This window comes from Cetorhinus maximus, chromosome 5, assembly GCF_964194155.1.
Source record: "Cetorhinus maximus chromosome 5, sCetMax3.hap1.1, whole genome shotgun sequence".
NCBI lineage: Eukaryota > Metazoa > Chordata > Chondrichthyes > Lamniformes > Cetorhinidae > Cetorhinus > Cetorhinus maximus.
The window spans coordinates 81,591,442-81,605,282 of record NC_135883.1 but is presented as its reverse complement, the minus strand read 5'-3'; the positions used below and the strand labels follow the sequence as shown (position 1 = coordinate 81,605,282).

The following is a 13,841-nucleotide window of genomic DNA, read 5'->3' as shown; positions in this document are numbered from 1 at the left end:
GGTGGGTGGGCGCGCGCCCAATGCATTTGAGCGTGAAATGGCGTGCGTTGACGTCGGCCGAGCGTGGTAATGTCAATATGCAGTCATGCAATAGTTCAGTCAGCGGGCACGTGCCGGCAGTGCGCTGCCGACAATCAAAAGGCCTGTTAAGGCCATTAAGTAACCAATTAAATCAAATTTTTCACTGCCTGTCCAGGCAGGCGAAAAGGTCAAGTGGCATTTATTTGGAAACCTCAGCCATGGGCGGGATGAGGTTTCCAAAAGTAAATAAAAATAAAATAAAAACTTTAATTTTTCATTGTTTACATGTCCCTGTTCACGTGACAGAGTCACACGAGGGGATATGTCTCATTACATTTTTACTTAAATTTTTTTTTATACCTATTCATCTCCCTGAGGCTCGGAGCTGCCTCAGGGAGATTATGCAGTGGTCACTCGCGTTCATGCTCGCACTCCACCTCACCCCCTCCTGCACAGGCAGCGCTCAGCGCTGCCACTTCCGTTTCATGCTGGGTGCCTTAGTTGGCCCACCAGTGTGAAATCGCGGTGCGGTGCCGATTGCGGGCAGTGGTCAGCTTCTCTGGCCGCCCCCGCCCACCCCTGCTAAGCACCCCCGCCAAGGGCAAAATTCTGCCTATATGGGTTTGCTCTTAATCTCAGCCTTGGGAGTGGTTGCATGAAAGAGAGGTTATTAAAGGTGAATTGATAGACTGTTTTTTGTGCTCCCTGCAAGTGGATTTGAAGGTGGACATGGGGGCACGTAAAATCCAGCAGGTGGCCTTGCCACCACGTAAGCCCAACCGGTCTGAAATTTTTACGAGGGATGGTTAAGTGTCAGGCAGCCTGCTTGCTCTTGAGCCTATTGAGGCCTGTAAGTGGCTTATTAATGGTGGCATTTGAACCTGTGCCCCTAGAGCTTTCACCTGGCCCTCTGTATTACTAGTCCAGTGGCATGAGTACCACATCATTGTCTCCTCACATGCAGTCAGAGTTTTCAAAAGGGAGTTGGATAAGTATCTGAAGAGGAAACACTTCCAGAGCTACAGGGAAAGGGTGGGGTTTGGAATTAGCTAAGTTGCTCTTGCAGAGAGTAGTCAGGGACACAACAGGTCAAATGGCCTCTTTCTGTGCTTTAACCATTTTATAATTCTGCCAAAGATGTGGCATAAATCAGGAGAAGCCCCACAGGTATTCCTGATAATTATATGATATTGTGATTTCATAATAGGTTCCACAGGAAGGGAGGAATTGGGGAATCAACTTAGTATTTAGTAAATATTGCTGATGGATTCTGGCCACCAGTCTGTTGGGACTTAGGGACCCAGGTTGCATCCTTGTTTTGGGATATCCAAGTTGGTACAATAGACAGAGTAGGTCAGCAGACACTTGGGTGGAACACACTCTGTTTATTTACAAAGATATTCAGCAGCTACACTTGTGTGCTTTCAACTCAAAACCTGTCTCTACACTACAGACCCTGACTATAGACTTCTGACTACTGAGTTAGCCCGCACTACTCTTCTTTTGGATACTAAGATCATGTGATCTTCCATTATAACATTCTTCTTTAAGGTATATTACACATCAGATTACCACAATTGCTTAGTTATTTTACACACAGGTAATAGCTCATGTATTTCTGAACTAAATTTAACAAAAGGAGGAACATGATATGTATCTATAGTTCATTTCCAGATAATGTTATTTTGATAACTGTGTGCAAATAGTTTTCTTTCGTATTTCAATTAATTAAAAACTGCCTATCAAGCATATAAATAAATAGAGGCAATGCACAGACCAAGGAGAGGTTAGAAGTAAAGAACAATTGCCTTGAAATTAGGCTGCAGGATAATAGACTATAAAAATGCTTCAAGCACTTGTCTAAAATTCATTGTTCTACTATTTTAGCCGTGGCATTAACTACTTTATTTTAAATGGGTTAATGCATTTTCTAAGAGAGGAATTTTAGATGGATGTGTTAAGGATTTGAACTCAATTAACCCACAATATAATTTCAAAATCACTGACTCCTTGGCATTGCAGATTCTGAGAAGAGCAGGCATCTAGCTTTGAGGTACAAAATTACATTAAAAAATTGCATCCACTGTTGCACTTTATCGGAAATTTAAGGTGATTGAAAGCTTATATATGGTATAGAGAGATTAATGTAGGCCTGCCCCAGTGTTGGAAGGTCTCAGATTACATTGTAAGTCATAACAGCACAGTATGTTTTATAACTGGCATGTCAATACCAAGATTAGATCATTGCTTCAAATCAATTCTCTGCATCTGCTATCAATTATATTACATATTGTTTCAATGTTGTGTTGTAGCATTTATTTTGCTTTGGGTCAGCTTCAGTCCTATTAGCAGCTATTAGTACAGATGCAAACTGAGTGTGTGCATTATGTCCTTGATGCGATAATGTAATTACTGCAAGGATATTGTGAAAAAAATCCATGAATTATTATTAATAAATATCAAAACTATATTTTTCATTTTATTGCCCTTTGTTATTTCCTCCTCATAAATATGAGTTACTTATCAATTATAACCAAACAATAATTGCCTCAAAGATTTGAAATTTTGCATATTTTATTTATGCGTAATTGTTGATGTGTAAAAATGGCTCTTAAATGGTTGGCAGCTAAGTTGTCAATGGGAGGAAGAAAGCTAATCTGTTTTCTTTAAAAAGTGTTAGATTGCTGATTTTTTTTTTCCATTTCTCTACAAAGCATGTGAATGTGCCCATGTTGGCAATCATTGTGATTCAGAAACCGGAGAGTGTGTCTGCCCTCCAAATACAGTGGGTGAAAAATGTGACAAATGTGCTGCACATTTCTGGGGTCATAACTTTGCCAGTGGATGTAAAGTAAGTTTATCAATAAATACATTTTTTAAATGTCAGGAGATTCTTATTAATATGTGCATGAGAACTGTGCCTTTACCATTATTGCCAAACATTACCATCCCTTTACTTTGTTTATTTAGGCAGCATAAATAATAAAAATATAGTTTGTAAGGAGAAAAATAGGGAGATTTTAATTTTAAAGTAATGAATTATTTCTTTTCCCTTTCTTGGGATTCTGCATGTCACGCTCCATTCCCAACTGAGAGGATGGGCAGCAGACCTTTTCCCTTCCGCTAGTTCAACTGATAAATGGGTCACTATCTAATATTTTAAGTTCCCAGATGAATTTCCCTTCCTCGTGTATCCAGTTTTTGCATGATATTTGCCTACTATGTTACAGGTGTAATTGGTACTCACTTTGTGGAGGATTGTGGGTATGGATCTGCGTACTACAATTCCATAGTAAAGCTCTTCTGAAGTTTTAAAATTAAACTGCTCCCTGGTGTAACACCTTTATCTGACAGCTGTAATATCCTACAATTGGACTCCAGTTTCAAAAACCATAAGGAAGGTCACACGTGCCAAATTGTATTACATCAAGGGGCTGTAACAATATTGTAAAGTACAAGAGCAATGTTTCAACAAATTACTTATTAATCTAAATCTCTAAGTATGATAGTGCCTTATAACCAAGACTGTAATCTATACAAATCGAAACATTTTTTGCATTTGAATAGTGAAGATAAAACTACTTTTCCTAGCACTTGGAAGATATATCACTCTACTGAAGTGATGTAGTTGAGCCAAAAATAGAGTTGTTTGAAGTGGTTTTATGATTACATTCTTGTTATTTATTTTAGCTTGAAGATTTCAGGAAGAGTTTAATAGTCAATTATTAAATTGTGTGTAAAATAATTAGAAAGTTGGAATTGTATAATAAGAAATAGCAGAAGATAAGAAACAGCAGAAGATAAGAAATAGAAGCAGGACTAGGCCATATATCCCGCCTAGGGATCGCACCCGCTCTACCAGTTAATAAAATCATGGTTGAATGAATAGAATGTTTCTATTATCTTATGTGTGCTGGGTAAAGTATGCTTATGGTGCTAGGCTAAAATTGACATGCTTTTATTGTATAGATTCATTTTTATAACTTTATAATTTCATTTGAAACCTTTTGAAAGTCTTCTTTTTGCTGAATTTTGTTTGTAACCATAACTATGGGCACATATGTCTCCTCACCCTACGAGATGGTGTTGATCTGATTTGTTAATATCAAAGGTGACTTGAATGGTTTGAGAAAGAGTGTCCAAACTGAAATGAATGGGCCACATATAGCTCTGACCTCTGGGCCAGAAATTTACGTCCCACAGGCGGGTGCGTGTCTGACCTGTCCGGCCATGAAATAGCACGAGATGAAGTCAGGCAAGTGTCCCAACGTCATCGCACACTTGTGCGATATCTTGCTCGGAGGGCGCGCACGGCAGTCGGAAGCACGCCCGCCGACAATTAAGCGGGCAATTAAGCCTATTAAGGAGGCAGTTGAAAGCAATGTTTCATGGCCTGTCCACTTTTACGGTTGGCGGTTGGGCCAATCAGACAGGTGGCCTTTACATTTTTGTTCAAACCTCGATCCGGGAGGGATGAAATCTCTGTGGGGAAATAAAATCAAAAGAGATAAGCGGGGGCTGTTTTTTTATGAGGTATGCTTTCAGGCACTTGATTGTGCAGCATGGATATTTTTTGCAGCATTTTTGTTGTTTTCTTTATCCTGTGGAGGTCTGCAGCTCCCTGAGACAGCTGTCTGCCTTCAGGGAGCTCACTGGAAGGGCTCACCAGCATCCGGGATGACGTCAGCGCCCGCCCTCTTCCTGCCCACACCGACAGTGCTGAATCTTTCTCAGCGCGAGTCAGGGCAGATCGCGGTCAGGGTCTGTTCCCTATCCGCTCCTGGGCCCGCTGATCACGCGTACCCGATGAGCAAAAAATTTAGCTCAGGCAACTCTGTATTTGTGCTTATATTTGTTATTTGCTATTTTGACTTGTTTGAATTTTGTAGGTATTAAGATTTGAAAGGGTTTATTCTTGGTGGTATGTATTTTGGCAGATAAAGCCTAAATGAGTTTGGCAAAATTTGTTGGCAAAGTGAAATCCATGCAATGGGAATATTGTTTTTAGCCCTTGGAGCAATTTTGATGAAAGGTCCAAATCAGTTTTGAATAGTTTAGAACTCAAATAATACGTAATTTTCCTTGGTCTAAGCTAACTTTAATTATTTTTCACAGCTCCCCTTCTAGAGTAGATTCTAGCACTGAAGGTAAATGAGTGTAAGTGAAATTTAAATGGATAGGGATATTTAGCAAAAAACATCACTCTTTTAATATTAAACTGTTAGCAATCATTGCCAAGGGTGAAAGGGCATGGGATTGAGATTTTATAGGCAAAAATATAAACATGAAGCTGGAAATTCTTCTTTGCTGTTGTCCTAAAAATTCTGACACAGGATGACATTTGGTTCCTCACCGAGTCAGTATTTTCAGGGCAATATCAATGTGATCTTAGCTTCCAGTTGTCCCCTCAGTGCTGCTATTAGTTTCTGTGTCTATCTCCTAAGTGACTGAACTGCTCTGTATACGTTGGGTGGGAATTTTCACAAGATGAGGAATTCCCTCCCACAGAACGTAATAGTATTTAATCACTCAGAGAAACAACAACCGGAGGTAGGAACTAGAAGGGATACCAATGGGTAGGGAATTATGCTAATAGAGTGATGGGAGATGAATGAGAGTTATAGCTTGATGGGGAAAAAGAGACTGTCAACATGTTTGGTGCGGAAATAAAGTGGTAACATGCATTAGGAACAGAATACCAGCTGTCACAGACAGAATGTGTTTGCTCTCTTACTGTCTGCAATCAGTATGTTTTTGCATGTAAAGAGGTGTTTCTTTCCTTACCCTTGGAGTGTGCATTCCAATTAAATAACTCAAATTAATATGATTTCTGATCTCCCAGGCCAGTGGTTTCTTGAATGAATTTGATGATTTAAAGTTGAAGTGAGGCTCTTATAGAGTGAAGGGTTCACAGCAGGTTGTGAAGTTTCTTGTAGACGAACATCAAGCAGGTTGGTTCTCAGGTGAACTTAGGGCCTGATGCCATGGAACCCATATATCCACAGACTGCACCCTGCACTCTTGGGGTGCCTGAGATGGCGGTGAAGCCGGTGTAATTCGGCAGACTGGCTATCTTCGTCTACAGCAAAACTGACATAATGATGGGCCTTCCTGGAAAGGGCATCTGTGACCTCCTTTATGCATTGATGTGAAGTAGACTGAGAGATGCCGCATAGATACCTCTGTTGATCCTTGGAAAAAAACAGATGCCAAGAAATTGAGTGCTGCAGTCACCTTCAAATCCACTGGCAGGGGATATCCTCCAACTCCATGTTCCGTCAGGTCTTCATGAAGAATGTGGCATATGTGATGTACCAGAGCTTGGGACAAGTGCAGGCGTGCACGGCATTGCCTCTCACTCATTTGTAAATAGGAGATTTTTCTACAATAAACCCTAAGTCTGGTGAATTACGCCCATTGTCTGGGCCTCTCCTCCTGATCCTCCTGCTCAAGCTCTAGCTCATGTCCCTCCTGCTGGAGCTGCGCGCAGAGTCGTCTGTCCCCCCTTCACCTCCTCCATTGCATTAGGACCCTGACAAAGGCAGCATTGCGCCCTGGATCCATATCTGCTTTTGCCTTCTCTCTGAAAGGAAACATCGAAAACATTAATGATTCAAGGGGCAAGAAAGTGAAGCTCAGAAGATGACATGTTTGGAGACTGTAAGGGTCCATAGTTTTTCCTGCCCTACTTGCATGGTGGCTGATGCTGCCTTGTCCCTGAGACACTAGCTCACACATCGAGGTGACCAAGATGGCATCACAGATAGGTAACATCTTAAGCCCTGCGTGGGATGCTAAAATTTAAGTGAGATGAGTGACTCAACCTAACTCTGTGCTCCAATCTCTGATGTGGCATATTAATGACCAATCAATTGCTCATGGTCAATAAGTGGACGCCCTTTGGCCTGTTAGGGGTGTCATACCTGTTAAACACATGACAGGCCTTCATTGATGGAATGCCATATATGATACAGCTGTGCCTCCTTCACTATCGCCTACATTCACAAATTCAACATTCCTATAAGCAGAATTTTTCCCTTGTGCGGGCTCAGAAGGGGGCGGGTGAGGGTGGTCGGGAAGCCGACCGCCGCCCACAATCGGCAGTGCACCGCGATTTTACACGGGCAGGCCAATTAAGACCCGCCCAGTGTGATACACAAGCTGCAATGCTGAGCGCTGCCTGTGTGGGCGGAGGGAGGAGGCCAAGCAGGCCTAGCACACAGTTTACGCATGCGCACAGAAGAGCACAGAATAATCTCCCTGAGGCACGGAGCTTCATCGGGGAGATGAAGAATATGTTGAACAAATTATTGAACATCAGAAAAATTAAAAAAGACATGTCCCGTCATGTGACTCTGTCACATGAGCAGGGACATGTTTTTAATTAAAAAATAAACGTATTATTTTATTTGTATTTGCTTTTGGAAATCTTATTCCGACCGTGGATGAGGTTTCCAAAAAGATGCAAAAGCCGCTTGGCCTTTCCGCCTGTCTACCAACTGTTAGGTTGAACGGGCAGTGATAAATTAGACTCAATTAATTACTTAATGGCCTTAACAGGCCTTTTAATTATAGGTGGGGGCACTGCCAGCTTTGGCACGTGTCTGCTGACCGAACTGTCGTGTGATGGCACGTCGACATCAGGACGCTCGGCCAACTTCAACGTGCGTCATTTCATGCTCAGTTGGGTCGGGCGCATGCACGCCTGCCGAGCGCAATTTTCTGCCCTATGTATTACCCTTAAGATGTGATGCGAAGCCACTGAGTTCTGAGTAGCCCTTTAACAGTGCTAATGAAGCCATTGGCTTTAAGTGGCTTTCATCGCAAGGAGGTCTTTCTCATTTCTTCCTAAGCAGACTCCTGCTCACTTCTGCGGCAACAAGAGGTTAGAGGGCGACCCCAGAAAGGGTCCCCTCATGTTCACCCTTCCCCCTCACTGCCATTCCACAGCCTTCCCTCCCTGTTGCCCCCCTCATGTTTGCCCTTCCCCCTCACCACCATTCCATAGCCTTCCCTCCCCATTGCTCCCCTCATGTTCATCAACCCCATCCTCGCCTCACAGCCTACCCTCGGTTGAAAGTGGAGGCCTGCATGAAAGTGCATGTGTACCACAGCACAGTGGTGTTCTTTGGGACAGTGCAAAGAGAAGGATCTGACCAACCCTACAGCCTCAGCTGTGTGGCATTCATTTATTACAAGACCGGCGCAGCACTATTGCAGCACTATGCATGTTCCACTCACCTCGAAGTTACCAGTGAACTGAGGTCTGACTTGTGCACCCCTTTTCAAATGGGTTTGAGGCCAATGTAATTTTCCACTGGTATGACGCAAGATTGAAAGGCCTGAAAAGATTCCAGCGAGCAGCAGTTTTAATGAGCATTCATGAAACGTTAATGAATGAAAATGGTGTTCACACCACTAGTCAGTGGGACAACCAACCCACCATAAACCCGCTGTTGGGAGAATTGCAAGCGGTTTTTATGCCAGCGGATTTCCAACTTTTTGCTTGACACTGGATTCTCCGCTCCCATCTGCCATAAACCCACATGGGTGGGATGGCAAAATTCCACCCTTCATGTATTAAATTCCATCTGTCACTTGTTGACTAATTCTGCAAGCCTATCTATGTCCTGTTGCAATCAATTTATGTCATCCTCATTGTTTGCCACACCCCCAAGTTCGGTTTCAACATCTAATTTGAAATTTTTCTCTGTATCCTAATATCCAAGTCACACGTATATATATATATATATATATATATCAATCAAAAAAGCAGGGGTTATAGAGTTGAACCTTGGGGAAAGTACTGTCTACTTTTCATTTCTATTTTCCATTCTGAAGAAAACAACCATTTACCATGGGCCGAGGTTTTCTGTCCTTAAGCTAACATTTTATCCAAGCTGACATTGACCTTCCTATTCCATGAGCCTGAATTCTTTTGGCCATGCTTTTATGTGGTATTTTGTCAAGTGTTTTCTTAAATAGACAACATCCATTGCAGTCCCTTCATCAACCTTCTCTGTTACTTCATCAAAACAAATAATTAGATTAGTCAAGCACGATCTGCCTTTTATAAATCCATGCAGGGTATCCTTAATTAACTCAAACCTCTCCAAGTGCCTGTTGATTTTTCCCTTGATTATTGTTTCTAAAACCTTACCCATTATTGTAGTTAATTGGACTGTCCTTGCACCATTTCTTGAATAAGAGTGTCACATTTACTACTCTCCAATCCTTTGGCAACTCCTCCCCATACCTAGGGAAGATTGGAAGACTATGGCAAGCCCTCCACTATCTCCAGTCCCACTTCTTTTAGCAACCTGGGGACCAGATGACTTATCCACTTTAAGCATAGCCAGCCTTTTCAGTACATCACCCCCATCCATTACCCCTAATGTCTCCACTTCTACAGATATTTTGTCGGCATCCTCTTCCTTAGTAAACACAGATCCAAAGTAATCATTAATTATTCTAGCCTTCCCCTGCACCCCTAAGCACATATTACCTTCTTTGTCCCTAATAGGCCCACCCCGCCTCCTACAACCTGCTTATTATTTACATGGCAATTGAGGATTCTTCAGTTCCCTTTTATGTCAACTGCAATTCTATTCTCTTATATTCTCTTTGCCAGTTTTATTTTCCTGTTCACTTCCACACTCAACTTATTTTCTTTGACCTGCTTCGCATTCAAGAATTCACCTCACAAGCGTTATGCACACTTTTTTTTTGTTTCATCAGGCTTTCTATCTCCCTCATCATTTAAGGAGTTCTGGCTTTGGTTCCCCTACCTTTCACCCTTGTTGGAATTACTTAGCCTGTACCTGAAACATCTTCTTAAAGATCACCTTTTTTCTGTTACAGTTTTTTCTGTCAGCCTTTGGTTCAATTTTATCTTGGCTAGATCTACTCTCATCCCATTGAAGTTAGCCCTTTTCTAGTTTAGAAGTTTTACTTCAGGTTGTTCCTTGCTTTTCTCTATTACTAATCTAAAGTTTATGATTGTGACTGTTGCATTAAGGCCAGCCTTACTGAGTAAGTGTCACATGGTCAGAACAGCCAATCAACACCAAGCGCGGGGAATTTCATAAGGGGGGTGGAATTTTCCTAGTTAGGGGTGTGTATTGTAGCCTTGCTAGCCGCTCTGTAAATAAAGTTTGTTGTCCAACTAAAGAAGCCTCTCAGTAGGACATCTCTACATCTGGCGATGAGGATAAATGATCCTGGTGCTACCGCTCGCCCTACAACTGGGAGTATCTCATTTTAAAGAAGGAAAGAGAGAAAAACTCACCAGCATGCCTCTCTTCAGGAGGATCGATCCATTTGACTCCTCCACAGAGGACTGGAGTCAATACATCAAATGCCTCGGATTTTATTTCCAGACTAACGAAATAGGGGAGGAGGCAAAGCACAAAGCAATTCTCTTGAGCGTCTGTGCGAGTCAAATCTACAACCTTATTCACAGTCTCACAGCCCCAAGTGTGCCCGACTCCAAATCGTTCAGTGAGCTTGTGGATTTAGTGAAGAGCCATTTTCAGCCCAAGCCATCAATCATTATGCAAAGATTCAAATTTAATACGAGGGTGAGGGCCCCAGGCGAGTTGATGTGACTTATATTGCTAAATTGAAGCAATTGTCAGAGCATTGTGATTTCGGAGTAACCTTGAACGACATGCTACAGGATTGGTTAGTTTGTGGCTTGCGCAATGACTCTATTCAACGTCGATTGCAGGCAGAAGTCTATATAAATTTTAAACAAGCAATGGAGATAGCGCTGGCCATGGAAAGCGCTGAAAAAGATTTGCAGCAGCTACAGAGCTTGCAAAATAGCACCGTTTACCAGTTAGGGCATGAACCTAGGGCAGGAACCTGCAGCCAGGCGCGATGCCAAAATCGCAGAAGCAGCTGTGAAGCGGGAATCGTTCCCATCACTCAGAAATCAAAAAAATATACCAGAGGCAATCAGACAGTGATTCTGAAGTTGAAATGTTACCGATGTGGGGGTAACCACACCCCTGAAACATATAGATTTAAGGATGCCAAGTGCTATTACTGTCGCAAAAGAAGACATTTGATAAAGCAGCGCAGAGCTAAGTCCAGACTGCCAAGTAACCAACCAGCAAAGATGTTAGAAGTGCATAATGTGAAAGAGCCTGAAGTAACTGATTCTGACATTCACTCTCTTTTTGATATTAAAACAGTCAAGGCAAACCCTATTACTGTCACGCTCCATGTGAATGCGAAGCCTCTAGTTATGGAGGTGGACACAGAGGCATGAGCCACAGTGATGGGTGAGCGCACATTTCAGTACCTGGGAGAAAGTACCCAACCCTTAAGCCTGGAGAGAATTTCTGCCCAGTTGAAGACTTATGCGGGAGAAGCCATGAAAGTAAAAGGCATCGCCATGGTACCTGTGAGCTATGGGCAGCAGTCAGCCCAGCTCCCAGTAATAATAGTGACTGGGGAAGGACCAAACCTTCTGGGCCCTGATTGGCTGAGAGAAATCAAGTTACATTGGTCTGAGATTTTTCAAATGCTGGCTGGAAGACTGCTGGAATTGTAAAAAAAAACAACAGCATCTTTCACAACAAATTAGGAAAAATTAAAGGCTTGCAAGCCAAGGTTTATTTTGATCCAGAGGCAACTTCCTGATTTTTTAAGGCAAGACTGGTACCATATGCCTTAAGAGAAAAAGTGGATGCTGAGTTAAACAGGTTGTGGGGAACTAGGCACCATAGAGCCATTCCATTTTTGGAATAGGCAGCACCTATTATCCCTGTACTGAAACCGGATAAGACTGTCTGCATTCGCGGCAATTATAAGCTAACAGTTAATCGGGCTGCCAAGTTGGATAGATATCCAATTCCAAGAATTGAAGACTTCTACACAAAGCTGGCAGGGGGTCAACTCTACACTAAGTTGGAATATCAGCCATGCATCCCAGCAACCCGAGTTAGATAACATATCCCAGGGTATGTCACAATAAATACACACAAAGTTCTATTCTAGTATATGCGCTTCCCTATTGACGTGTCCTCGGCATGTGCAATATTTCAAAGGACAATAGAGAGTCTGCTACAGGGACTACCAAGTGTTGTGTTTTACCTTGATGATGTCCTCATAACTGGATCGAGAGAGGCTGAGCGTTTAGCAAATTTAGAGGAGGTATTAAAAAGATTTCTGGAAGTGGGAGTTCACCTAAAAAAGGAGAAATGCACTTTCCAAGCCAACGAGGTTACCTATCTGCGGCACCGTGTAGACGCACAAGGATTACACCCCGTGGAAGAAAAGGTTAAGGCGATAAAGGAGGCGCCTTCCCCCTCAAATATCACTGAACTCAAATCATTTTTAGGGATGGTAAACTACTATGGGCAATTTTTACCCAACTTATCGACTGTACTGTCTCCCTTGCACATACTGCTGAAGAAACACCATCTTGTTGGTCCTGGAAAGCTCCACAGGAGGCAGCCTTCAACAGAGTAAAACAACTGCTGCACTCCTCAACCTTGTTAGTGCACTTCAACCCATCTAAAAGAATTGATATTGACCTGCAACGCCTCTCCATATGGCGTTAGTGCAGTGTTGTTCCATGAAATGGACGACAGCTCTGAGAGGCCAATAGGTTACGTATCAAGGACCCTTTCAGTAGCCGGAAAAGGTTATTCACAGATCGAGAAGGAAGGACTGTCAATTGTCTTCGGAGTTAGAGACGTCCACCTGTACTTACATGGCGGGCACTTTACTATCATCTCTGATCATAAACCGCATTTGGGCCTTTTCAAAGAAGACAAGGCTATCCCACCATCAGCCTCGGCAAGAATTCAGCGATGGGCATTAATTCTGTCTGCCTACGAATACACTTTTGAGCACCAACCTGGGATACACATAGCAAATGCGGAAGCTCTTAGCCGCCTACCCTTGCAAGAAAGCATCTCATGTCCTCCTGTACTCCAAGAAATTGTCTACGCATTGAATTTTTTAGACACATCACCTGCCTGCGCAAAGCAGATCAGGGACTGGACCGATCGAGATCCGCTTCTGTCCGAAGTGAGAGACCAGATACTTACAGAATGGTTAAATGAGCCAGTCTCCGAGGAAATTAAACCATTTTTTACCCGCAAATATAAATTGAGTTGTCAGGATGGCATCACACTCTGCGGAGCAAGAGTGGTCGTTCCTGTACCAGGCAGCAATGGTCCTAACTGAATTATACAGCGCTTATCCTGGTATTTCTAAAATGAAAATGCTCGCCTGGATTTATATGTGGTGGCCTGGTGTAGATGCAGATGTTGAGAAGCTAGCCAAGCACTGTCAACACTGCCAAATGCAGGAAATGTTGCTAACCGCAGCCCCACTACACCCTTGGGAACAGCCTCGCCAACCATGGGTGTGGATCCATATAGACTACCTGGGTCCATTCCTGAGCACAGTGTTTTTGCTCATAATTGACACACACTCAAAATGGGGAGATTTTTGAGGTGAAATCACCTACATCGCATGCTACCATCGAAAGGTTACCCCAATGCTTTTTGACTCACCGATTGCCCAAAGTTATTGTATCAGACAATGGAGCTGTATTTACAAGTGCTGAATTTCAGAACTTCATCAGTCCAAATGGCATTAAACAGATCCAAGCTGCCCTTACCACCCAGCATCAAACGGACCAGCTGAGAGAGCCGTCCAAACTTTCAAGTCAGGACTAAAAAAGTTGTCGGGAGGAACCTTGAAAACCAAAATCCCACTCTTCCTTCTTAGCTACAACTAATTAAAATCCCCCAATATCATCACTCAATAGTTCTTGCACATCTGTATGATTTCCCTGC

General features: G+C 42.7%; 1 protein-coding gene across 1 annotated transcript in view; it reads left to right on the top strand.

The window, feature by feature from the left end:
• lama2 (laminin, alpha 2) overlaps positions 1–13,841 on the top strand; it is a 582,487-nt gene that overhangs the window by 365,832 nt on the left and 202,814 nt on the right. Inside the window, exon 22 of the mRNA XM_078542125.1 lies at positions 2,736–2,872. Coding sequence (XP_078398251.1) covers positions 2,736–2,872 — 137 coding nt within the window. The remainder of the gene's footprint in view (positions 1–2,735; positions 2,873–13,841) is intronic.